Source organism: Asterias rubens, chromosome 14 (genome assembly GCF_902459465.1).
Source record: "Asterias rubens chromosome 14, eAstRub1.3, whole genome shotgun sequence".
NCBI lineage: Eukaryota > Metazoa > Echinodermata > Asteroidea > Forcipulatida > Asteriidae > Asterias > Asterias rubens.
The window spans coordinates 14,566,585-14,592,367 of record NC_047075.1 but is presented as its reverse complement, the minus strand read 5'-3'; the positions used below and the strand labels follow the sequence as shown (position 1 = coordinate 14,592,367).

The 25,783-nt window shown below is 38.4% G+C and overlaps 3 protein-coding genes across 3 annotated transcripts; 1 reads left to right on the top strand and 2 right to left on the bottom strand.

Annotated features, from left to right (window-relative positions):
• Window positions 1-4,421: 4,421 nt before the first annotated feature.
• Window positions 4,422-9,407, bottom strand: LOC117299219 (putative nuclease HARBI1; the record flags this gene model as incomplete). The annotated part of the gene is made up of 3 exons (XM_033782678.1): window positions 4,422-4,652; window positions 5,498-5,617; window positions 9,336-9,407. Coding segments are annotated over 3 exons (423 nt in total), but the record flags the coding sequence as incomplete, so codon positions are not given.
• Window positions 9,408-11,397: 1,990 nt separating this feature from the next.
• On the bottom strand, window positions 11,398-13,220 carry LOC117299478 (putative nuclease HARBI1). The gene is made up of 2 exons (XM_033783020.1): window positions 12,490-13,220; window positions 11,398-11,871 (listed from the first exon to the last, which is right to left on the bottom strand). The coding sequence occupies exons 1-2, from the start codon at window positions 12,907-12,909 to the stop codon at window positions 11,734-11,736; spliced, it is 558 nt and encodes a 185-aa protein (XP_033638911.1). The 5' UTR covers window positions 12,910-13,220; the 3' UTR covers window positions 11,398-11,733.
• An 8,458-nt stretch (window positions 13,221-21,678) lies between these two features.
• On the top strand, window positions 21,679-23,139 carry LOC117299218. Its single transcript, XM_033782677.1, has one exon. It carries the CDS (start codon window positions 21,679-21,681, stop codon window positions 23,137-23,139), a length of 1,461 nt encoding a protein of 486 aa, XP_033638568.1.
• The last annotated feature ends 2,644 nt before the right edge of the window (window positions 23,140-25,783 follow it).

Genomic DNA, 25,783 nt, shown 5'->3' with positions numbered 1-25,783 from the left:
ACCTACAAAGTCATTATAGTCTTGAATATTTTACTTGGATTCCTAAATAAATCATAAGTCATGTATGTGGCGATTTGTTTACATTTATTACAAGCTTTCCAATCTTTATATTTTTAATTTTTTTCCCAGAGGAAATTTGGTGTGTATACATTGTAAAAATGAGTCATAAAATAAAAACAGATGGCACTGACTACTTCTTGCCAGGCATACAAAAATATATCCCTGTGATATTTTTCAGATGAGAATTTTCACAGGAAGTTTTTTAAATTTATTTAGGCCTATGAATCAAAACAATTATTTCGTGGTGACTGTTAACAACATTTGTCAGTTTTATCTTGGTCATGTCATCAGCGACTACTCTAATGTTACCTGTGGTATGGTAGCCATCTATAAAATATCTTTCAATATTTTAATTTATTCTTTTCAAAATTGTGAAAAATGTTGTTTTCAATTGGTACTGGCATGTCATTTTCATCTGAAAAAAATAAACATGTTGTAAATACTTTTACGTAGGTTGAACGTTTTAGTTCTATTTGTTACTTTTCTTGTTTGTGTATAACTTATCCTGAGTTCACCCCCATCTTCATTTTAACTCAGGATTTTTGGTTAGGCCCCCTATGTTTTTTATTTTATTTGAAGCCTACGGAATTATAATTAGTGAAATAGAATAGAAGGCATCCTGTAAAATTATTTCATCTGATAAACGCTTCAGACATGAAATTTCTGAGGGTTCAGTCTCCGTTCATGAAAGATGCAGCCAGAGCCGCTGTCACCTGGCTTAATGTGGTTTGATACAACATTTTTTTGTGATAGTAATCCAATATCATGATCGACCAAAAGTGTGGCATAACTAAAAATGCCCAATATAACTAAGTGAATGCTGATTTTATAAAAGTTCTTGACTGCATGTATGCAAGACAACTCGGATACTTAGCCGTTACTCATAAACAAAGCTTTAGTTTTTTCATTTGCTATTGTTTTATTTGATTTACAGATGTATGGTTACCACTCAGAGTGCTACAAGCGTTTTTGTGACATTACCCAGATTTCAAGGGCTGAGAAAAGGAATGAAAAGAAACGGAAGCATTAAGGTAGGCATACATGTACATTGAATAATTCAATCCAGATTTAAATGTGCAGTATGTTAAGTTGCTTATTTTAAATTTGCATTGGGAATAGAAATGCCTGTAATTTCTTTTCACAGAGTCAAGTACTGAGTACACAGTGCTCACATAAATTTCCTTTTCTTGCATGTGTAGTTTTGTTTTTTTACCTCGATTTCTGAAAGAATTTAAGAATTGTGTCACTGATTGTGATTTGTAAGTAAATTATATTGTCGTGAAAAGTTGTGAGTTTTACAAAAAATTTGGTTCACCAAGCAGGTAGTCGTGGCTAGTAGTCTTGACAGCACGATTATCAAGTAGCTGAAATACTATTGAAAAGTTGAAAAACTAACTCAGAATCGATTAAACAATCAACTGTCACAACTTCGGCAAAATAACAGTTTGAACAAATTTTAAAACAACTAGTGTTTTACATTGTTGTTTTTTTCTTCTTTTTAATTTACAGATATAACCTCTTCAGAATGGGAACATTAGATGAGACGGCGATGCCACCTAACGAAGACGCACTTTCATAGCATATTCAGCGTGCAAACTATCAAGCTGCAATCTACAAGCGTGCCTGTGAACATTTCCCGGAAGTACCATCTCCCCACGACAGAGGTTGGAAAGTTGAGGATGGTGACATCAGTGTCCATTGTATGGACCTACCCCCAGCCCCTGACAGTATTTTAGAGTTTGTACATTGTTCATGCAAAAAAAGCAAATGTAGTCAAGGCAAGGGTAGTTGTTAGGACAAAGGGCTTCCTTGCACAGATTTATGCAAGTGCACTAACTGTGAAAGTGTCAAAAAAACTACGACTAATGACAGTGATGAGTCCGATAGTGAAGATGAAGAATAATAGGCAAATTAGAATTCAAGTGGACATATAGCATCTTCTGTGTGTATAGAGTATGTATTGGAAACAGATACACAGATTAAAGGCACTGGACACCCTTGGAAAATGTCATAGACTATTATTCTCACTTGGTGTATCCCAACATGCATAAAACAAAAAAACAAATATTTGGACAGAAATTGGTCATCAAATTTGCAAGAGAATAATGAACACAAAAACCATTGACACCTCTCCATTTATGTTATCGAGTAAATTACTAAACTACTGTTTTGAGTTAGTACTAAAAGTGTCCAGTGCTTTTAGGAACCTAAAACATAAAATAAGTAATATGAATAAAAACATTCAGCATTAATTCATGGAGACTTACAGCTGCATTTTTGGGAATTGATTTGAGAATACGCGCAAATAGATGTGCTAGTTTATGTAGATTTGTCTAGCTTGCAAGTTACACGTTAATTTATCATCTATTTTCAAAAACTTGTCTGGGTTTTCACAACCGCTCCTTTTTACCCTCCTTCTTGGGATAAGTGATTCCACAACAGGCCTGGAGTTTCACATTTGAACATGCTGAAAGGGCAATGCCTTTTTCAGTTGGCAAAGGGCACTTCCATTGGGAAGTCAATGTGAAACTTTTGAATTCCACAAAGGTCTAGACAAGGGGCAAATGATGCCATGGCATGTGTTTTATTCCAAAAGACACTGGACACTGTTGGTAATAGAGTCCACTGCCTTCAAACATTTGTTTTTTCTAATTTGTTTTAAATCAAAAATGACACAATGGTCACAAATGACAGATCATGGATTCTTTTTCTTTCAGTAAAAGATTGGATTCTTTTTCTTTCAGTAAAATATTGTCTTTTTGGGTTCTAGGTACCATTAGGTTTTTGTCGGTTTTTAGTGTTTGAGGGACAACAACAGTAGCCAAAACCAAGTATCATTGCCTAATGGTTCAGTGCATCAGGTGTAATTCTGACGACTAAAGCCAGGTTCATAGTACTTCCTGCAAATCCCAATGCGCTACAACTTTTGACCTCACAGGGTTGTCTTTGCAGCAAACGAATGTTTTGCAAGAGTTGAGCGTAAATCTACTGATTTGAATTATTTGTTGCAAATTTGTGATGTCAAAATGAATCGCATTTGCATTGGCAGAAATATGAATCGGGCTTCAGTCATCATTGTGTTAATTCAAAGTAAGGTCATGAAAATTACACCCTTGGGCCAACCATCTTTTCACCAAGGGATAAATTGATACATTTTTATAGGACAGATATTGTTCATGTGTGTGATATAGCTACAAACCATAAAGGGAAAGAACTGTTATGGTTTGATGAGTGAATTAGTTGGCTTTATCATTATCAAGAAAGACAGGGAGTACTTGTTATTATATATCAAAAAGAATGGGAAACCGTGAGCCCGTTGAGGGGTGACAATGAAAGAATAAAACAAAAAAATGTCACACAGAAATAATATTTTGTTTAACAATTTCTTTATTTAAACTACTTATTATATATAATGAAAATAATGGGGCCATCTTAACATGTCAACATTGTCACTGTCATGACAAAGAGTAAATTAAGATACTTAAATAATGTGCAACATTGGGGGAACAAGCAGACAAGTCTCAAAAGTGTCGTGACCAGAGCAATTTTGACGTATGTAGATGGTCTCTGAAAATTGTGTTTAAGAGTTGGAAGCATTGAGCAGGAAACTATCAGTTTGGAAGCATTGAGCAGGAAACTATCAGTTTATGAATATAATCTTTAAAAAGATGAAGATCCACCGTCCAATCGGCCAATTCTGCAGCTCGAAGTAGGGAAACAAATAAAAAATAGCTTATTAAGGGTTAACATTTCTTACCAAAAAATTCTCCTTTGAAATGTACACGGTTTTCCAAAAATGGTCAATAGAGGGCGCTATTTTCATAATGCTTAATTAAAATGCAAATAACTTCCAAACTGGCCAGTTTGACGACTGTGGATTTATGTATTGGTAATCAGCAAGTAATTATCTATTAATTAAAACTGTTTCCACGCTCATGCAAGAGGTGCGCCACGAAACTTCATTTCTAAGCACATTTTCACTGCACACCCTGTGGTTGTGGTCTACTAGCCATCCCCCAAAAGAAAAAAAAGTTGTGTCGTTGACAACAATTATATTGTTTACATTACATCCTCCTCCTACCCAGCTCGCAAGCACAATAAGTTTCTATCGCCCTATTTTATTAGACAATATGTATCAAAAATAAAATGTATCAAAATGTAATTGTATTAAAATAACGCAAACTATTTCATGAACTTTGCCGACTTGGTTATTCAGTCAGTCATTGATTTTTGTGTGCAAAAAACAACAGTGGTGACACGTCAGTTATGCTTAGGTCGCGGTGTAATGCAGACCCGGGTGGTGCTCTCTCTTTTTTGAGAGTGGAAACGTAAAATTCAGAATGGTGGATTATAACTTAAACTCACTGGAAATAGGTGTGGACTACGTGGTTCCTGACTAGGTTGCCATCATCGTGGTGCACTGGTTGTTCTGGCTGTGGATGTGGAGGGTTGTTCATGTGATCCTCTTCAATGTCTGGAAGGCCTCGTTTCTTTGCAATGTTGTGCAGCACAGCACATGCAGCAATCACTCTGCACGTTCTTTCTGGGGACAGCCTTATTTCACCATGAAGGCAGTGAAAACGACGTTTCCACTGCCCAAGACTTCGAGTTGTTCTACCAAAAACTAACGTCCGTCGATATATCGAAAATACTCAAAAACTCGATATTGTTTTGACATCGAAATCGCCGATGTCACTTTTTTAATCATATCGAAATATCGAAATTTTCGATACATCGAAAAAATTTCGATGTTTTGAAAAATTCGATGTTCCTAAATGATATCGAAAATACCAAGAGAGTGTCCGATTATTTAAAAGAAATCTGTGTTTGAGTATTATAAAAAGCCGTGTCATTATGTAGTTTCATCATTTTGAGTTGCCCTATTAAATAAAATACGTTTTACAACCAAGTGTGTCTGCTTTTTATTGTTCTCTGTGTTTCGCCATAAGCCGCCGCCGCAAAAGTTCACGACCCCGCGGTGACGCACAGTAAAACCTCAAAAGAAGCCGCCGCCGCTGCCCCAGCCTATCGGCTGTTTAAGATGCAACTTCTATAGATATTATTGGTTAAAAATAAACGTTGTTCATTCTGGTATCTTTTCGTTGGAAGTTCTATCCCTGGTATCTTCCCGTGTTTTTTGTTTCTTGTTGCCGATGGGGGAATATTTCATTTTGCAAAAGTGCGCGTTCGTCTCAGTACCTGTTTTTCGTTCTCTTCTCGATAGGCCTACTAGAATTTTCTTGACGTAACAAATAGTTGTTTTAAAGTCGTCTAAACTCATGGGGAAACACAGCCCCGTTTGGGAATACTTCGGAAGTGTTCAAGGTAACCCACACAACTTCAAGTGCAAATTATGCCGGAAAACAGTCAGAGCGAAAGACAGTAGCACCACCAACTTACGATCTCACTTGAAGCAACATCACCCACGTGAACATACCGGGATGACGACTTCGGTACCATCACGGGCTAGGGGAAACATGGACACCAGCGACGATGATGGAGGGGCTTCAACTTCATCCGTCGAAAGCAAGCCAAGATGTAACACCATCATAGATGCCTTCACCAAAAACCAGATGTACCAGAAAAATGACAAAACTTGGAAACATTTGACAGACGCCGTCACTTACTGCATTGGGAAAGATGCCATGCCCATGTCAACTGTGGGAAATACGGGATTTCTTCACCTACTCAACACCTTCGACAGACGCTATACGCCTCCAAGCGCAACGGCAATGTCCAGAACATACATCCCGAAACTCTATAACGCAACAAGAGATACTGTTTTGCAGGAGCTTGAGAAAATTGACTATTTTGCCGCTACTTCCGACATGTGTACTTCACACGGGATGACGCCATATATGGGGTACACAGTACACTTTATTGACAAATCGTGGAACTTGCATCACATCAATCTGGGGACCCGGTTCGTCTCTGATGATCACACGGGGGATACGCTCAGTGACGCAATGTCTGACATGCTCGACCAGTGGCATCTAAACCCATCCAAGCAAGTTTGCATCACCACTGACAATGGCTCCAATGTCATCAAGGCAGTTGGCGACTTGAATTGGGAACATCTGCCTTGTTTTGGACATAACCTAAATCTCGGCATTACTAACTCATACGTGCAAACCCGGCACCCCGACATCCACCGAAGAATCAGCAGGGCTATAGGGGTGGCCCACGGCATCGTGGCTAAGTTCAACAGCAGTTGGAAAAAAAAGAGGGACCTTCGCGCGCAGCAAGTTAAAAACGGCAAGGACCCGAAGAATCGGATTTCTGTAAGTACTAAGTTTAAATTTTTTCATATTTTTGTGTGCACATCAGATTTTAGGGCTAATGGGTTTTGTATTTATTTTATGCATTAATGACATGAGAACATAGTTGTAACGCCGCCGCCGACATGAACGAAAATGTTACACTTTACCAACTTCACATTTTTGTAAACAAAAAATGACATAAAAAAGAGTAGACCACGACCAGAACAACATACACAAATTTACTTACACTTATTTTTGGTTCATGATTGACTTCATGCGCAACCGCAGCAGTCGTTTTAACACTAGATCTAGTAGATTTGCGACATTTAATACCCACAATGCAATGCAATTGTAAAAGAATACGCACAGAGCGCGCGGACGTGTGATACACACGAAGGTGCGTGTTTGAGTAAATTCTTCAGAATTGCACAAAGTGCAGATTGCTGCGCAACTTTTCAGAGCTGAGTCAGGTGACAAACTTCAAAAGCGCAACACTACTGATGGTGCACAAGTTTGTCAAATTTGTTTTGCAAATCTATTGAATGCACTTAACGACATCAGTCGTGAGCGGACGATTTTTGGCATAATTTAAGCCGAAAATTTTAGAAATACATCTGAAATAAATCGCAGAAAACAACCTTTGAAAAATGTTCTCATCCACAGGACTGCCCAACTAGATGGGGATCGACACAGGCCATGATAAAACGTCTTTTAGAAAACGAGGAAGAAGTCAAGCACGTTCTCGTAAATGACCGCAAAACAGCGCATCTCCTACCCTCTTGGCAAGACATGAAAGTTTTGGAGTCTGTTAATGAAGCCATGGAGCCTCTTGCTGAGCTGACCGACATTATGTCTGGGAGCAAATTCGTTACAGTGTCAAGTCTGAAGCCCATGCTATCCCGTCTCGAAAAGCAAGTACTGGTGATGAGACGTCCGCCAGACGAGCCACACCCAGAAGGACTCCTACACAACAAACTCAGAGCCAACGTGTTGCAAGACTTGCTGCCGAGGTACAAGCCAATCAGAAGGCAACTACTACTGAACATAACCACCTTTCTAGATCCTCGCTTCAAGGTATGCTACAATTTATTAGTTAGTTACGTGTTACATACATCATTGTTTATGTTTTCACAATAAAACATACGTAAGAGTCTTTGAAAAAATGTATTTATAAAATAAATAAATAAACTAAACAAATAAATAAAATAACGTGAATTATATGTTCTACTCTCTATCATAGGCGACGTATCTGAATCAGGACGAGGGCGAAAATGAGCTAGACGTGGTCAAACAAGTTCTTTCCGAAGAATGTCCAGAAGACACAGAGAGCGACAATGCTGATCAAGACATAGAAGCAGACGCCGCGCCCGAGGTTTCGACGCAGCCACCACCAGCGAAGAAGAAAAGGACACTTGGTAATTGGCTGGGCACTGGCGAGGACACAGCTAAAACCACTGGACAACGAAAGTCTAAGAAAGTTCTGCTAAAAGAGGAAGTCGTGTTGTACGCGTCAACACCAGTCATTGACTGCAATAGTGACCCCCTGCGATGGTGGTACTCACATGCGACCACGTATCCAGTGATGGCCTCCTTCGCTCGGAAATACCTTTGTATTCAGGCCACTTCGTCACCTTCAGAACGCCTATTCAGTAAGGCAGGCTCTGTCATAACCCCCAACAGAGCTAACCTGAATCCAGACAAGGCTAGCATGCTGGTGTTTTTGTCTGAAAACCTGTAAACTGGACATATAGCTATGACTCTGACGTTCTGATGTTGTCGAATTCGCGCACTCATTACCGTTCGCTGAAGCGTTAATATATACAATTAATATATATCAACACTTCAGCGACGGTAAAGGGAAGATATCTTCAAATGTAGTCGTAGATTATATAGACGGATAAGTCAGCAATCACAACATGTTTTTCTTTAATTGATTTGAAGGATATCTTTGGCACTTCGGGAGTTCCGAATGTTTGTTTAGTTGAAGACATTTAAAGTTGGCAGTTGCAACCACGTCTTTGTCGTTATTTTAACAAAAAACGTACTTAGGTCTTTAAGGCTGTTTTATTAGTGCGACTTTCTTTTATTTATTGCCGTATAATTGTTTTGTATTTTGGTTAACACTTCGATTAAAATTAAACAACTGATTTTGGAAATAATGTGTGTGATTGTGTCTCTAACCACATTCAATTAATATCCAAATAATTTTTTTAAATAAATTTGGCTCTTAAATGTGTTTTTTCTAACTCTTGACTCTGTAAAAGTTTAGTAACTACGTTTTAGTGTTGACAAAGTTTGAACATAGGTTTGAAGCGCCACGCTCCTAACACACTTCGCTCTCCACATATAACAGCGGGCCCGTCTACCTAATGTAGTACTGACCGCACCAAATTAGATTTATTTCCACACCATACCACAGATCTCAACTCAACGGCGCCCGTCTACAACTTGATTGACACTTCTACGTCAATGCATCGGCAACTGACGCCTTATTGTCGGCGAGTCACGCAACTCACAAAGGCTCTGTGCAATCAGAGCCAATCACGAATCGAGAATTGCGGTGAGCGTTCACCATTGGCCAAGCCAGCGGTGGCGGCGATCCTACTTTGTTGTAAAACCAGAAATAATTGGGGCGGGACTACTCAATTTGATATTGTTTGAACTACAAACAAGTTCGAGGGATCAGACAAAAACAGGTTTAAATGTAACCCTATGAAACTGTCGGTCTATGGTATATATATTTCTACCTCCATGAGTATATCATGTGCTGTTTTTAGGCTTCATCTTGCGCGCGGGAAATACTCGATATATCGAGTATACTCGATATTAAATTTTCGATATATCGGTTATGGGAAAAAACCGACATCGACGGACGTTACCAAAAACACAAAAAGACGCAGCTTGTGTCAACGTGTGAATATGAAATTTTGTGAAACATGAATTTAAAATTAAAACAAAACTTAACAAAGTATTGCGAAATGAAACAACTTACTTGTGTGCACCGTTGTATCTTGCCTCTGCACGATTTCCTGCCTGGAGAAACGGTGTGAGGAGCCTTGGTTTTGACGGGTAGCCAGTGTCGCCTAACAAGTAACCTTACTCATTGTTTTCCCCTCTCCCCGCCGGCCGGTGGCGCCCAAACACGTTCGCTAATCGGCTCTCTCGAAGCACTCTTGAGTCGTGGGTACTTCCCGGCCACTGGGCATTTATTTGCGTCCACAACAACTTGAACATTTATGGAGTGGTAATTTTTCCTGTTAACAAACTGCTCTTCGTGTGTTGAGGGTGCCAAGATTCGGACATGAGTTCCGTTGATGAGTCCAACTACGCCCGGAAATCCAGCGATGGTGAAAAATCCCCTTTTGATATTTTGTTCATCTGCAGCTGCTGGCCACCTTACAAATTCAGCAAGTTTTCTAGCTAGACTTGATGACACAATGCTGACTATTCTGGATACGGATGACTGAGAAATTTTGATTGTGTCTCCAATAGTTCTTTGAAATGTTCCACAAGCATAAAACTGCAATGCAATTATGACCTTGATTTCTGCGGGAATATCGCAAGATCGTTCCGTTGGCGACTGAATTTCCTCTCTTAACAGCTCAGAAATAAATAAAATACCGTTTCTGTCGAATCTATACCGCGAGTAAAGTTCACCGTCGGTAAAATCTGCTAAAGGATTACTCCTTTCTCGAAATACTCGCTCTCTACGAAGAATTCTGGCCTCAAAATTATGGCGGTGTGCGACATGCAAAAAAGCGGCCATGACACCCTAGTGCCCCGCTTAAGTCAGCTCGGACCACACTTAGATTTAAGACGCGAAAGTAAGCGGGGCACTTAGCGCAAACGCTTTGTGAATACCACTTAGTCGGTGAGATTCGTCTAAGTTGGGAATTTAAGTGGGGTGCTTATTATTTTGTGACTTAAGTAGTTTCGTGAATACAGCCCCAGGCTCTCATTGGTCTCATGGGGCGACTGGTCGCGACAGTCGAGCCAAAAAGTAATGAAAAGTAAATACAAGGCTCGTTTCTGATGTTAAAAATTACAAATTACAGGCAAAACAAGCACAAACGGGGCATAACTAATATTTAAATAGCAGAATGACACCTGAAAATATATGTATATAATTAGTAATAATTAAATAAGTTATAAATAACAATTATAAATAGTTATAAATAATTAAATAATAAATTAAAATCTGAGGAAGCTCCAGTTTGGTTTGAAACCTAAGGCAATCTACCCTACTCATTTTATATTAAAAACAATCATAATCATAATTCTGTTCAAGTAGGCTTGAATCCTTGATTCTGATTGGTCGATCCATAGCAACATGAGTGTGCTGTAAACCCATATTGCACGGCCCATATGTTCCAACTGTGCGCCAAGTCTGCTTGAAGATAAATATGCTATCACATGCGCGCTTGTGAAAAAATATAGCGCATCTGGTTTATATCACACTCTTGTTGCTATGGATCGACCAATCAGAATCAGGGATTTAAGCCTACTTGAAGAAAATAATATTAGTAATAGTAGTAGTTATAGTAATATATTATCTTCCAGTACGCGCTATTAAATCCACCAATCATATGTATTCCACTTGCGCTTGTGTGATAACTTATAATAGTATAAAAGAAAGGTATTTCCAGTTTGTAAAATGATATTTCAAACAAGTTGCTAAATATTTGGTTTACATGTTATTTATGATAGACGTTAAATAAATAAATAAATAAATATATGTTCTGTCTCTAAGAAATGACATTGCTTGAACTTGTTGATGTTGTCATGATCTCTTGCGTCATAATGTAGTTTTAGAGAAAGGTAATTTTCACCCTGATTTCACCCAAAATTTTAACAGGTTTGTTATCTTATACATGTAAATCCACATGTTAGGATACACCAAGTTTGATCGTTAACAATATATTAGCGATTGTATACCCGCCTTTAAAATGGACCCCAAATGAAAACCATTTAACATTAAAAGAATATTACATACTGATGGGAAATTTGATAGAAGTGGCAATAAAAACATCCTATTTAGTGTTCCCAAATTTGAAATTGAAAGTCTGTCACTACATGCTCACAGTGATTATGATAATGCACCCTGTGGTGAATCCTGATGGCCACAGCTCTTGACTTCTTTGAGCAAAGGTTTAAAAGAAACTCTGAGATGTATGAACTTGACAAAAAGTGGGGAAAGCATTTGGCAGATGGATTTTAAACTCTAGCAGCAACTTCTTAAACATGGTACCAACCTTTTTTTACATGTTAATGGTGAGTACTACCTTTTCCAACGCTCAAATATAGTCGTGCTCATGCAGCTGCTGAAACATATCCACTGGTGCAGATATTTGAGCAGCAATTTGCTGTCTGAGTGGTTCTGCAGATACATGATCTCTTTCTCTTGATTAATTGGCTAAATGTCAGGTTGTTCATTCGGAGGATAATCTTCATCATCTTCTGCCTCCTCTCCCCACTCATCACCAGATAGTATACACACTTTATGCATAATCGCACATGCACCAGCTACTTTCGGTGCCAGAACAGGAGAAATCTAAATGAATAAAAACAATTATGTATTACTACCTACATTTTTGAAATTTAAAAATAAAATTCCTGGGAAAACTGATTAATTAAACCAATGAATAGTGGGATTTATTTAGGAGACTTTGTATTGAGATGTTAGAGAATAGAATTTCGTTCTTTCATGACAGTCCTGTTATGATTTGTTATTGTTTTTTGTTTTTATTCAGGTGCGTACGCGTAGCCACACACCCTTCTCGACCCACTCCTATGGAAACCTGTACATTAATTTTTTGCTTGAATTGGTTTTCTGTGAGTCCTTATCATAAGATCTGTCTCTGATTTTACTTAATCTATCTCACATTTTGCACTTTTTTCAGTGTGCATCCATTGGTCATGTAGAGACCTTAGAAAGATCATGGGAAGATCATGTAAAAATAAGTGTGTAAAAGTAGATTTAGCACCCTCCAGAAAGCTTTCTCCAGAAGACGATCAGAGTATATTGATCGAAACTGCGAGTTGGATGTAACCAGTGGTTCTTTTCAGAATCACCCCAACTCATTAGAAACCTTTCTATATCGTATTTCCACTTGCAAAGTTTCACATCCTACTTAAACCATGTATATGTTTTAAAAGTATGTTTTCTTACTTCCAGTGTCTTCGTAAAGATACTCCTCCATCTCGTCTTCATCTGACCGAAGGCCCTTTCAACGATGGTTCTAGCCCTGCTGAGATGATAGTTATATCTGGCTTGTACTGGTGTAATGGCTGCCTTGTATGGAGTCAAAATAGCTAATGGTCTTGACTGACATGGGTATGCTGAATCTCCTACAATATAATACCCTTCTGGTGGATAGCCCCTCTGGCGGTATAGAGGGCTGCATTTGAGAACACGCGCGTCATGAACAGAGCCGGGATACCCAGCAAATATATCCATGAAGACTCCTCTATGGTCACAAACTGCTTGCATATTTATAGAGTAAAACAGTTTATGATTTATATAGTCCTCGCGTCTTGCGTTGGGAGGCATAATCTTGATGTGGGTTCCATCTATGCTACCCACAGCCATGTTGATACAATCTGTGTTTGCCAATCGACAAAACCCGTGGGAAATTACAGGGATGTCCTCCTGCTGCGGCAGTTAAATGATGGTTCTGATGCCATTCAACACTCTCTTCAACACATTGTGAACTATATCACATGTGCTTGACCTTGGAATACCTGTTGCTGCAGAGACTACCCTGTAAGCCGATCCACACGCAAGCCAAAACAAGAAGCACAATAGTTGGATTTGGTCATCCCAGCCATGGTGACTTTCTGTTGAGATCACTGTCAGCAGCTTGATGAAGGTGGCCTGTTTCACTCGACAGTGTTTTTTCAATTGCTGTGGGTCTCTGAGCGAATCCAACAACACATGGACTTTCAGTTTGCAGTAGGGCTCTCTTGGAAGATTCTGAAATGTGGAAAGCGTAAATAGATTATGCATAATAATACATACATTGGCCTTTTGTGAAGTATTAAAAATGGTAAATTACGCCTTTGTTTGGATGGTTGTAACAAATTAAATAAGCACATAGTGGCCGCTGGCATAGACGGGGCAGAAAGCCCCCCCCCCCCAGTTTCTACAACAAGAACCCTTCCTCCCCCTCCAATGCTATACCAAAATAATAATGCACTAACGAATTGTTTGAAACAATTTAAAGGAACATGACATAATTTGTATTTAAAGTGAAAAAATTGTTAATATCACAGATTTACATAAAACTTGCATAAATAGTCTAATGATGATGATAGTAGAAAAATTCCACTTGAAATATTTCTGTCTGAAATAATTGATGAGAAATAGATAAAACTAATTTACTGTTTAGAGCATTAATTATATAAGGCCTATTTTCATTTTGATTTGTTTGCATTAATGACATTGTGTTGACCCAGATGGCCAATAGATCTCTACAGACTTCTACAGGTTTGTCGAGTTTATGGTGGATTAAATATCTGGCAGTTAGTTTTTGTTAGGAAAAAAAACAATTAAATAATTGTAATTTTTATTCTTGTTGTCTTTCGTTTCTATGCCTCTTACTCCCCTTTACACAGGGAAGAACAATTCAACGTTTTTAATCATGACAATGAATATTTTTAATCTTTAATGTTCCTTTAATTAAATAATAGTGCCCTCCCACTTTTCCCTAACAATTTCAATACAACTAAGCACTAAGAATCCAAACTGTAGCAACCAACTACACGCATAATATTATAGTCTTGAAAACAAAAACATCCATTTTTATCATGATTATTTTGTATTTGCGGCTCCCATACTTACGTTTTCCTGTCTGCTGTGAATACTCCAAACTTGCAGAATAAAAGCCCTTCGTTGCTGTACTTTGACTCATTGCTGATTATTGAGAATAATTATTAATTTTATTACAGCCACCAGAGCAATAATCGTATCATATAAATCGAGCATCTCGCAGTCTGGTGAAAATAAAAACATTGCGTAACGACGAGCAGACGATTGCAACACATAACATTTCAATCAACACTTGAGGGCGCAAAGCTAAGCCGTAGCGCGTCCAAATTTATTTGCTTTTTTCGCCCGTGTAGACGTATCTTCAGCCGCAGACCGTAGACAATAGCTCCCGTTTCGGACACAGCCTCACATTCTTGCACAGAGTTTTATACCTATACCTTGTTTACTATCTCTGGCCCATTACGGCGTACCCACAGCAATAAATGTAAATGTATCCCTGTGGTATCTTCTCGCTTACTGCATAGATCTACACCCATTTTGGTCATTCCACCAGGTTGGGGCAAAGAGTGTTACATGAAAATTTATTTTTCAAATATGACTTTTTCCAAAGAAATTGTATTTTATAGAGGGCCTATAAAAAATATTGTATTTTTACAATTCAATTGTTTTTTTTGTATGACATCATGGACAAAGATGGAGCGAGATGCACTAGCACTCATTTCAAAATACCTATGTGACAAGGGACACCATAATGAAAGATAACATCACTTTTCTTTGAGACAATATTTAAATCTGACCAATATAACATTTAATAACAATCCAGAAAGTGTGCTTTAGCACATCAATAAAACAAAACATCAGAGAAGTGGTTCACAAAAAACCTGGATGATGAAAAGTCCACCATCTTATGGATGCATTCAGTCCATTTCTAGTCCATTTCAAGATTGCTTGATTTTTGTTGGTGTACTATCAAGTGGTACATTCTGCCAGCTGTCAACATAGTTACTTTTTTTACATTCGCTGTAGACACCCTGCTGACATGGTAAACAGAAGCAGGATAAGAGTCGCTTTGCAACAACATCCTTCTCTACAAACTTCATACTTTGAATTTTGCGAGTTCCCTTAACGGGTTTGATTGTGACAGCCCTCCTTCTATCTATATTCTCTTTGGGAACATAGAATACTGTTCTCCTGAAGCTAGGACATTCACCAGCTACATGATGGGCAGTTGGTACTTTATCTAGGATGTTTTTCTTGACTTCTGAAAGAGTAGTTGAGTTGGCAGAGCTTATGTTTATGTAAAATTTATCATAGCATAATGATATGAAATATTAATTAAACAATACAGACTTGTTCACATATATTTCTGTTTCGTAGGCATGATGAAATTTGGTACCTACGTTTTTAAGGACACCGTGTCCATGTGCCATGCAGTGCAATCATTAAATGCAAGAAAAAACAAGAAAAAACATGTGCTGTCTTATTATGTCAGCTGAAGTTCATCATCAAGTAAGACTGTTATCAAGGAGTGTACATTTTATTATCCTCCACAGTTTAGTGTAGAAATAACACGTAAGAGAATGTACCTACGTTACAGGGACACCGTATCCATGTGTCACTCCTGTGTTGGCAGATAGTAAAATTCATTTGAAATACAAATTTAATCACAATATTAAACCTAGTTAAGATGCAGCCCATTATCCAGTATAATTACTATCCAATATTCTACATTTTGTTATCTTCAATTGTTTAATAGAGAAACAATCTTTCAGAGAATGTACCTACGTTACAGGGACACCGTATCTCTGTGACACTCCTGTGTTGGCAGATAGTACAATTCATTTGAAGTACAAATTGAATCACAATATTAAACCTAGTTAAGATGCAGCCCATTATGCAGTATAATTACTATCCAATATTCTACATTTTGATATATTCAATTGTTTAATAGAGAAACAATCTTTCAGAGAATGTACCTACGTTACAGGGACACCGTATCTCTGTGACACTCCTGTTTTGGCAGATAGTAAAATTCATTTGAAGTACAAATTGAATCACAATATTAAACCTAGTTAAGATGCAGCCCATTATGCAGTATAATAACTATCCAATAATCTACATTTTGTTATCTTCAATTGTTTAATGGAGAAATAATCTTTCAGAGAATGTACCTATGTTATAGGGACACCGTATCTCTGTTTCACTCCTGCGTTGGCAGATATGAAATTCATTTGAAGTACATTTGAATACAAATTGAGTCACAATTTTAAACTTCAACACTTAAGAACAATTTCAATTTCTTCTTAACATCAACTCCCACAAACTGGTTAACCATTGTAATTTAGATCAAACTATATGGAGATTAACTGCATACTTATTCTTCATTCAACATAGAATCAAATTTTGAAAACAATCTTGAACCAATCAAAACGGGTTCAGGAGAAGGCAAACATTCAATATTTCTTCTGCCTCTTGATCTTGTCTTTTTTGTCATTCTTTTCATTTTCTTTTTTCTGCTTTTATCTTTCTAGCTTCAGTCTTCGATATTCCAGAAGTTCCTCCTTTTCTTGCCTTTTTTTTTTTCTTCTAATAATTTAGATTTCACAAAAATTTTCAGCTTATAATCTATTTCTACCTCCAAAATCTATGTACAACGATCCCAAATCAAAAAGCGCGGACATTAAGACATCCAAAACTAATAATGGCCGCGCGCAAAACCACCAACGTAGTCATGATGTACAACGATTCCAAATTCTGTAGGTTAATTTACCAAAGCGCGCGCCAATTTAGACATCTAAAACTAGTACTAGCCGCGCGCCAAACCACCAACGTAGTCATGGTACCTATCGTCCGTCAATGAAAGTCTGTTTACGTTCCTATTCATATCCAGGGAATTTGACTTAAAACAGCTTTGTTCATCAAATAAGCTTCATTAATTAACTCAGAAAACCTTGCACACTCAAAAATAACCCACTACATGTACTTACCAGATTCTTGTGAAGATATACCGACCTACGTGGTGACTCCGTCTGTACAGACGTCTTTAGCGCACAGAACCGGTCCGAAAATACATTGACCTTTGTACCCGTGTGTTGCTGCTAGGCCTAGGTGCCCTGACATGACAGGCTCGTTCGCAATGTTTGGATTGTTTTATTTATAGACATCGAAAGGTGTACCACCGTGACTATTTTGTACACGGACACCATGAGCGGGTCTGCCGTTTTAAAGATGTATGCACCGAAAACTAAGCGGCGCTTGTTTTATATTATTATTTCTGTGTGAGCTTGAATCACTACTTATAAGTGTGGGACACTGAAATTGTTCATTTAATTTATGTTTATATATGATCAAAGTCGAAATACCGACGTTTCATAGATTCCGTTAAGGGGACACCACGCATCACGTCGGTATGCGTGATTTTGTTGTATCGTAAAAAAAATAAATAAAAATAAAAAAAATGCAAATTACAACTTTTTGAAAGGTTGAGAATGTTATTCAATTGAAATGTGCATGACAATTACAGAAGTGTTTCTTAACGAAGGGAAAATTAGCAGGAAAGTGGTATCGTTTTTTATGTTACACAAAATGTCTTTAAAAAGGGGTGGACACCACAAGAAATGTAAATAAATCTCACACACAGGAATAATTTTGTTTGAAAAAAAATTATGAATAATATTGCTTAACAATTGACTAAAAACTTACGTATTTAAAGAAAATGTTTTTTAAAGTTTAAAGTTTAAATTAAGGCATTAAAGGTTCTGTCCCAACCTGGTGGAATGACCCATAATACAAATCTTGTTATGTCCTGAACTATCTTTCTTCCTCTGAGCTGTTTGTGCTGTGACCAATTTCGGTCTTGTTCCAAATATTGTATCAATTCTGGCACTATCGAATTGTGGGTCACCAAATATGTCTAACACTAACTCACAATCTTGTTGGGGGTCGTGCATTGTACACACATAGCCTACTGTACTATCTACTCCCGCTATGTATTCTCTTACAGTTGTTACTAAGTCACCTAAGGTAACGCTTGGAGTTTTTCTTGTTACTACTAGTCCAGTTAATCTATGCTGTGCACATATCTCCTTACATTGGTATTCTTGGCCGAATTGTTTGGCTGTATACATCTCTGCCATTTTTAGGCTTCTGGTTTGATACTCTAACAAGTACGCAGCCATGTGTGGCGAGAATTGCATATCGTCATTTACGGGCCAATCAGCTACACACGACTGACTTGTCACCGTGAATGCTGAATCTTTGTTTATCTTTTCAATACCTCTAATATCTCCTCTACTAATCTTAGGTACTACGCCTTCTAATACTCTACGGTTAATGGATGTTCCACATACAGATATACAATCATTACGATAATATTTGCCTGCTGTGCTAGCGGCCAACACATATTTCTTCAATGTATTTAACATGTCTACTCTGCTATTCTTTATTCCAGTTGCCATGTCTACCTGTATGTTTCTTCTTCTTTCTTCAGACAGCCGTCTCTTGTGAACACTCTAGCTCTTTTGTGCTGAGTACTTCTTCTTTTGCCTCTGTTGGCGTCTGTCCTGTGGAATAAAAATAAAGCATCATAAGTATATATGTTCTATATATATATAATGAATAGGGTAGATGGCCTTAGCTTTCGATCCAATCCGGACCTTCTTCAGAGGCATAAAACAAGTACAAACAAATACATATCCATTTATAGAAAAAGAGAGGGGGAAAGGGATTAAGGAAAGGATCCAGAAAGAAGCGGGAAAATAACAGCCAATCAAAGTTCCTATTTCAGAAACAATATTGGTGGCTATGAACCAATAGGAGTGGAGTGGCGAGGACAAAGGATGTTTAGAATGAAAGGAAGGGTTACTGGACCATAAAAGTGGTAAAAGTATTGTTCGACAACAATGCAGGGAGACATGAAAGGGTAGGATTAGAGAGCAAGTTGCATCATGATGCAACTAACAATGGTCAATTAATAAGAATAGCAAGATCCAAGGTATGATGATTTTAAAAATAGGTATGAGGGACCTGTGGAAAAAAAGGGGGGGGGGGGGGTTACTTACATCAGATAGTTACAGTGATGAATTTATAAAAACAACTTTAAACTAGGTTAATTTATACTTTATGTACAGAATATATACAACATATAAGTTCTTAGGCAGAAGTGAAGTGGAGGGTAATGAGAAGTTATTTAACACCAGTGTTTATGTTAAGTCCAAAGGGTTTGACTGTCTTGAGTTGGTGAATCCAGTGTGATTCTCTATTCTTGCGGTGTGTGTCATCACCATTGCAAGCTTCAATCACCAGAAGTTCAACATCAATGACACTATGATTGGGGCTGTTGAAGTGGAAATATATGTTCTATATATATATATATATATTTTTTTTTATGCTATTCTTTTGTTATTTTTTTAGCTATATTCTGTTTTTGTACGTACCGTCCATCTGATCCGAGATTGTCTGAAGTGCCTTATGCAGATATGTGCGTCCGATTATCAGTAGCACTACAATTGCTACAAATGTAGTTCCTGCTGTTACGGCTTGTGAAGCTGGTATGCTTAGTAGGTGTTTTATCGCTGTTTCAATAGCAATGCTCTTTATTTGCTCTGTTGTATTATGCGTGTCTTCGTTCCTGTCGTTCATGTCGAAGTGTGCTGTGTTTTCTTCGAGTTAGTTTTTATACCCCTGCATTGTGTATTGTTTAGATTAATTTTGTTATTTCTTTATTCTGTATATTTACGCTGTTATTTTCGCGCGCGCTTTTAGTCAGCACGCGAGCTCACCGAGACACGCGACCTCACTGAGACGCGTGCTTTTACCCACCGCTAAATCCAATTATATTAAATTCGTGTGTGGTCCTTTTCTATGAGCAATGGAGCTTATTTTGTAACCAGCGTAGGTCGAGTTGTCTTCCAAACTATGCTAGAATAAGTCTTCATTGCTTATAGAAAAGGACCACCAGCACCATCGACTGTATTCCGCGGTAGTGCACGTACGTGAGTCGCGGAATACAGTCGATGGTGCTGTTCGAAGGTGAAAAGGGATGTTAAAGTCATTAGGAACTTTCGGTAAACAGTATTGTCTAAAGGCCCACACTTCGTGTATCACAACTTTTATATACAATAACCTGTGAAAAATTAGGCTCAATTCGTCATCGGAGTCAGGAGAAAATAACGGGAAAAACCAAACTTGTTTCCGCACGTTTCGCCGTGTCACGACATGTGTTCAAAATAAATCCGTAATTCTCGTTAGCGAGAATTGATAAGTGTTTTAATGTTTTCTTGAAAAGTAAGGCAAATTTCATGGAATAATATTTCCAGAGAAGTCTTTCACCATTACCTTATTATTATTATTACGTTATTTGTAAATCTGTGAACTTATATATTTTTTTCTGTTCCAAAAGTGTATAATGGCTTTAATAACAATCTTTGAAAATTAACTCAACAAAAATGGTGTAATGGTATTGCCTGTGAAATGGCTAAATACATGAATGGGGTCACTCTTCTGTGTTATCATTCCTTTTTGCACACTTCTCAAAAAATTTGAGGAACATGACCCTCCTGGCTAGTTAAGCTTCACTAAACTTTTCGGCTTCTTCTGACCGGCTATTTGCATTGATTAACATCGATTCACATCGATTCCATGATCTCAAGTTGTCTTTCAGTTCAGAAGATATCTTCTGAGGTGGTTTCTGACTTTTGGTCTTGTCACAACTGTTAGTCTTTTTATTCGACTTCCTACTTCCTCCTGTTATGGAGTCGATGTTAAAAACTGGCTCTGTGGATGCCTTTTCCCCATACAAACCAAAACAAGTTTGTCTATTATGGTCCTTGACCTCTTTGTACCTTTTTAAATTGGTTCCACTTATTAATGATTATTAATATTTAACTGCCAAAATTCAGTTGTTAATGATTTATATTAGAAAATTGGTTCAGAAGGATAAAGAGGGCGCCCTTGTCAATGGCTGCACTGGTATCTTTTTAGCTCTGTTAATCTCCGCTGTTTTTATAACATTTCTCCGTCTGTAACATGTTTGTCCACTCCAAGTGTGAACTGTGGCGTTTTGTAAGTACCTTTGTCATACTGTACCCGTTCTGTGCATATGGATTGAGACCGGAAAGTGATATTGCAGCTACTTTCTTTGTTGCACATCAATCGTTTTGAACCAATGCTACGTGACCACTGGATACCAGACATCCTACAGTTAAGAAACATGACTTTATCTAGTCTGGTCCCCAGCACTACAGTAACTGCCTAATGGAGAGATTAACGTATAGCTCTAGCTACCTCAAAAGCCTCAACATTAACAATAAAATTGGGGTTTCTTCCAACCAAGACATACTGAGCAAATGTCTAGAGATCCAAAAATGTTGCAAAAGAACTAAACGTGGTTGTCGTGCTGGGAAACTTCTACAAAGGAGAATTGAGGTAATTGTGAGACCTCGATCTGCCAAACCAACCTCGTACCCACGTCTACCCTCAGTGCTCTCAGTGCCGCAGTGCCACAAACAAAAACCTGCTGGAACTACTAGCACGAATTGCCCAAAGCTGAGCTCCCTCCCAGGTTTTTTCCTTACAAACATTCGTTCAGCCATGAATAAAGTTGATGAACTTGAAGCTATCCTCAAGCAGCCATATTCCTCCCACAATGACATTGCTGTTCTTACAGAAACCTGGCAGTCAAACATGATCACTGATGACTACCTAGCAGTGGACGGTTTCCAGATATTTACCAAGATTAGAACTGAAAGAAGTGGGGGTGGAGTAGCGATTTATGTTAGAGACAACATCCCTGCTATGGTTCTAACCAACATTACAGTGCCCGAAGAGCTTGAATGCCTGTGGCTACAGGTCCGACCCTATAGGCTCCCACGTCAAGTATCGAGTGTGGTTGTATGTGCAGTCTACATTCCACCTAAATCGGAACATCAGCAAACTCTGGTTAATCACATTGTAAGAACCCTCGATCTACTGAAATCAAAACATCCAGACGTGGGCCTAGTGATTTTAGGGGATCTCAACAGAACTGACACCAATCCTATATGCAGAGCTCATGCCCTGAAGCAGGTAGTTGACAAACCTACAAGAAACGATGCGATCTTGGACGTTATCATCACTAACATTAAGAACCTGTACAGCAGTCCAGTTGTAAGTACCCTGGTTGGCCGGAGTGATCATAACACTATATATTGGTCTCCCAGTGGAAACAAGATTGTGAATGGTGTCCATGTAAGATCTGTCAGACCACTCCCAAAACCGAGCATGCATGAATTTGGCAGATGGATAACAGCTCATCAATGGGAAGAGGTTTTGAATGCTACTAGCACTGGTGAAAAATCTGATGCTTTTTATTCCACGATCAATGCTGCACTGGATCTTCACTTTCCTACCAAATTAGTCAAACTTCACACTAATGACAAACCATGGATCACTGCTGAAATCAAGGTCCTCATCAAAAAACGCCAGGTTGCATTTGCAGAGAAGAAAACATTCCTTTGGCGTCTTCTTCATAACAAAGTTAGCCACGCCATCAGTCGAGCCAAAAAGTCGTTCTACCAAATTCGTCTCCAAGGCCTAAAATCCAGTGATCCATCAGGCTGGCATAAAGGAATCCAAATGATCACCAATCAGACTCAGAAGCCCACTGTGATTTCCGTCACAGGCATACCCCAGAATGATGACAAAGCTATCGCCGAGGGAATTAACCTGGACTTTGCTTCTGTCTGTCAAAGCAGGCCCCCTATCAATCTGAAGGAACTGCCTGCTTACCTACCTGCAGAACCTACGCCTCAAATCAAAGTATGGGATATGTACAATGCTCTCAAAAAAATGTGTGCCAAGAAATCAGCAGGCCCTGATGGGCTCCCAGGAAAACTAATCAAAGAATTCGCATGTGAGCTCAGCATACCTGTTTCTGATATATTCAATTCGTCTCTTGTTGAGGGTTGCGTACCACAGATTTGGAAGGATGCAATTGTCGTGCCAATTCCTAAAGAAACACCAGCCACCATCACAAAGCTGAGACCTATTTCACTAACTGCTCTCCTAGCATAAGTATGCGAAGGGTTTGTCTCAAAATGGGTGCTTGAAGATATCCGAACATCTATTGGCCGTAACCAGTATGGTAGTATACAGGGGTCATCAACCACTCACTGCTTAATCGAACTCCGTGATGTGCTCTACAAGGGAACTGACAAAGCCGATACAGTTGGCATGCTGGTAGTGACGGACTTTTCCAAGGCTTTTGACTGCGTAGATCATACTTTGGCAATTCAGAGATTACATGACCTAGGTGTCCGTAGCGAAATAATGCCATGGATCGTAAACTTCCTGAAGGCACGCCGCCAGAGAGTTCGATACCACTCTGCCCTATCAGAATGGGAAACCATCTCTTGTGGAGTTCCACAGGGTACGAAATTGGGACCCATTGCATTCATTGGCGTTATAAAATGATGCTACTGAAAGTACCAATTCTTCTAGTTTTAAGTATGTTGATGATCTAAGCCTTGCTGAGGTCCGTCCTGCCAATGTGCCTACTCAGATTGACTTGGACCTTCAAGACCTTGAAGATTGGGCTGACAGTAACCACCTCAAGCTCAATCCCTCTAAATGCAAGGTTATGCAAGTGTGCTTCAAAAGAAACCCTCCATGTCCTCCTGATATGAAGATTGCTGACAAGGGGCTTGAGCTGGTTACTGAGACCAAGCTTCTCGGTCTCACTGTTCAATCAGATCTTAGATGGGACTCTCAGGTCAATGATATGGTGTGTAAGAGCAGTCGCAGACTTTACATGCTTGGTCGTCTCAAGCGTTTTGGTGTACCCGTTGAGGACTTGGTATCTGTGTATGTTGGCTATGTGCGTCCTTCAGTTGAGTATGCGTCTCCTGTGTGGCATGGTTGCATCAGTAAACAGCAAACTCATCAAATTGAAAGAATTAAAAAAAGAGCGTGTCACGTGATCCTTGGGAACAACTATACTACATACACAGATGCTCTTGACCTCATGGGTCTCCAGACGCTTGAAGATAGACGTGATCAATTATGTACTAACTTTGCTGTTAAATGTAGTACCTCTGATAGATATGACGGTTGGTTCCCTCATAACAACAACACTCACAGTATGGGTCTTCGCAATGCTACTAAATATATGGTGCCTAAACATAGGACTAAGCGTTATGGCAACAGTGCAATTCCATTCCTCACTAAACTTTTAAACCAATCCTCTTAGACTGGAGCTTCCATATTTGCTTTTGTTTTATTGGTGTGCGTGTGGGCTGTAAATTTTATTTTCAATGCTTTAGTATGCCCTCATAAATGAGGGTCTCCCACATCCTGTAACTGTTTGTTAATCTTTTCTGTTTTATCTAATTTGTTTTCCCTTTGTTGCTATCATTTTTTTTGTCATATGTTCAGTTTTTAACTGCTAGGGTTTCTCTTTTTTAGCTGGTTTATTCCATAGTGGGGTTTTTATGTATAAGAGGGTTCCCCCAACACCCTGTGCTTTTTTTAAAGTATCTTTTTGTGGTTTATATAATATTTGTGTTTACTTATTGTCGTCTTCTTATATAATGTTCCTTTGTACCCTGCGGTGGTGCAATTTTTGTTTTTTTATCTATGCTCTTTTTATCAATATTGTTATCTTGTAATGCCACATTATTCAGCTTCGTGTTGCCAGTTGGTTTTTTAATAAAAATGAATGAATGAATATGAATGAATGAAAATGGAAATCAAAACTCCCTGATGATGAAATTCATGGCATTTTGAATCCTCTGCAGAAATGACTTTTTGAGATATACTATCACAACGTCAAGGAAATTGCATTTGAAAACCCCTACTTTCGATTGGGCCAGTCAAAATAAGAAAATTTGTCTACATGCTCAGTAAAAAATGAGCATAGACTTTTAAACTTGTTTTCTCCCGTTTCATATAATATTCCAAATTTTCAGGGTTTTTTCCTTTCCTGTATTCATGAAATATGTTGAATCACACAAAGAAAGACAACCACAATCAGCTTTATCAATCCTACATACAACAATTACCTATAAACAAATAAACAGTTAAACTTTGAAACAGTTAAACTTTGAAAGGCAGCATTCAGACCCGACCCGCCCCCCCTTAAACTAAAAGGAAAAGAAAAGATGGAGAAACAAAACCCAAACAAATGGACAAACAAAGCAAAACGTTTCTACGTGCGAATCATGCAAGTTATAAATGTACCATTATAAACTTTTCGGTGCTACTAGTACTCGTACTAGGTTGGGTTGGAGGCCGACTTGTCAGCGAAGATGTACTACACGTAGTACTCGTACTAGCTTGGGTTCTTGGAGGCCGACTAGAAGATGACGGCTGGTGCATGGATCTTGATTATACAATAGATGTACACTGCAAAAACTGTGGTGTTAAAGTGTACACCATCGGTGTTAAATTTATTCCTTTTCTGTCATTCATATTGGGCAAGAATTTCGGTGTTAAACAACTCCCATTTTGGAATTAGATTAATGTCGGTGTGAAAATGTAACACCGAAGGGGGGTTAAGTTAATTCCAAAGTGGTGTTTATATTGGGCAAGAATGCTGGTGTTAAACAACATCAATTCTGGACTTAAATTTTTTAACACTAATTAGGGTGTATAAATCCACACCAAGACAGGGAGTAAATAAGACGCTTGGTGTTACTCAACACCAGTTCATGGAATTAAA

Excerpts from the sequence above, each read along its gene's own strand:
- LOC117299478 (XM_033783020.1), bottom strand. The coding sequence starts at position 12,909 with ATGGCTGTGGGTAGCATAGATGGAACCCACATCAAGATTATGCCTCCC. Across the intron at positions 11,872-12,489 it reads TCTTTACGAAGACACTGGAA|ATTTCTCCTGTTCTGGCACC; the intron begins GTAAGAAAACAT and ends TTATTCATTTAG.
- LOC117299218 (XM_033782677.1), top strand. The coding sequence starts at position 21,679 with ATGAATAAAGTTGATGAACTTGAAGCTATCCTCAAGCAGCCATATTCC.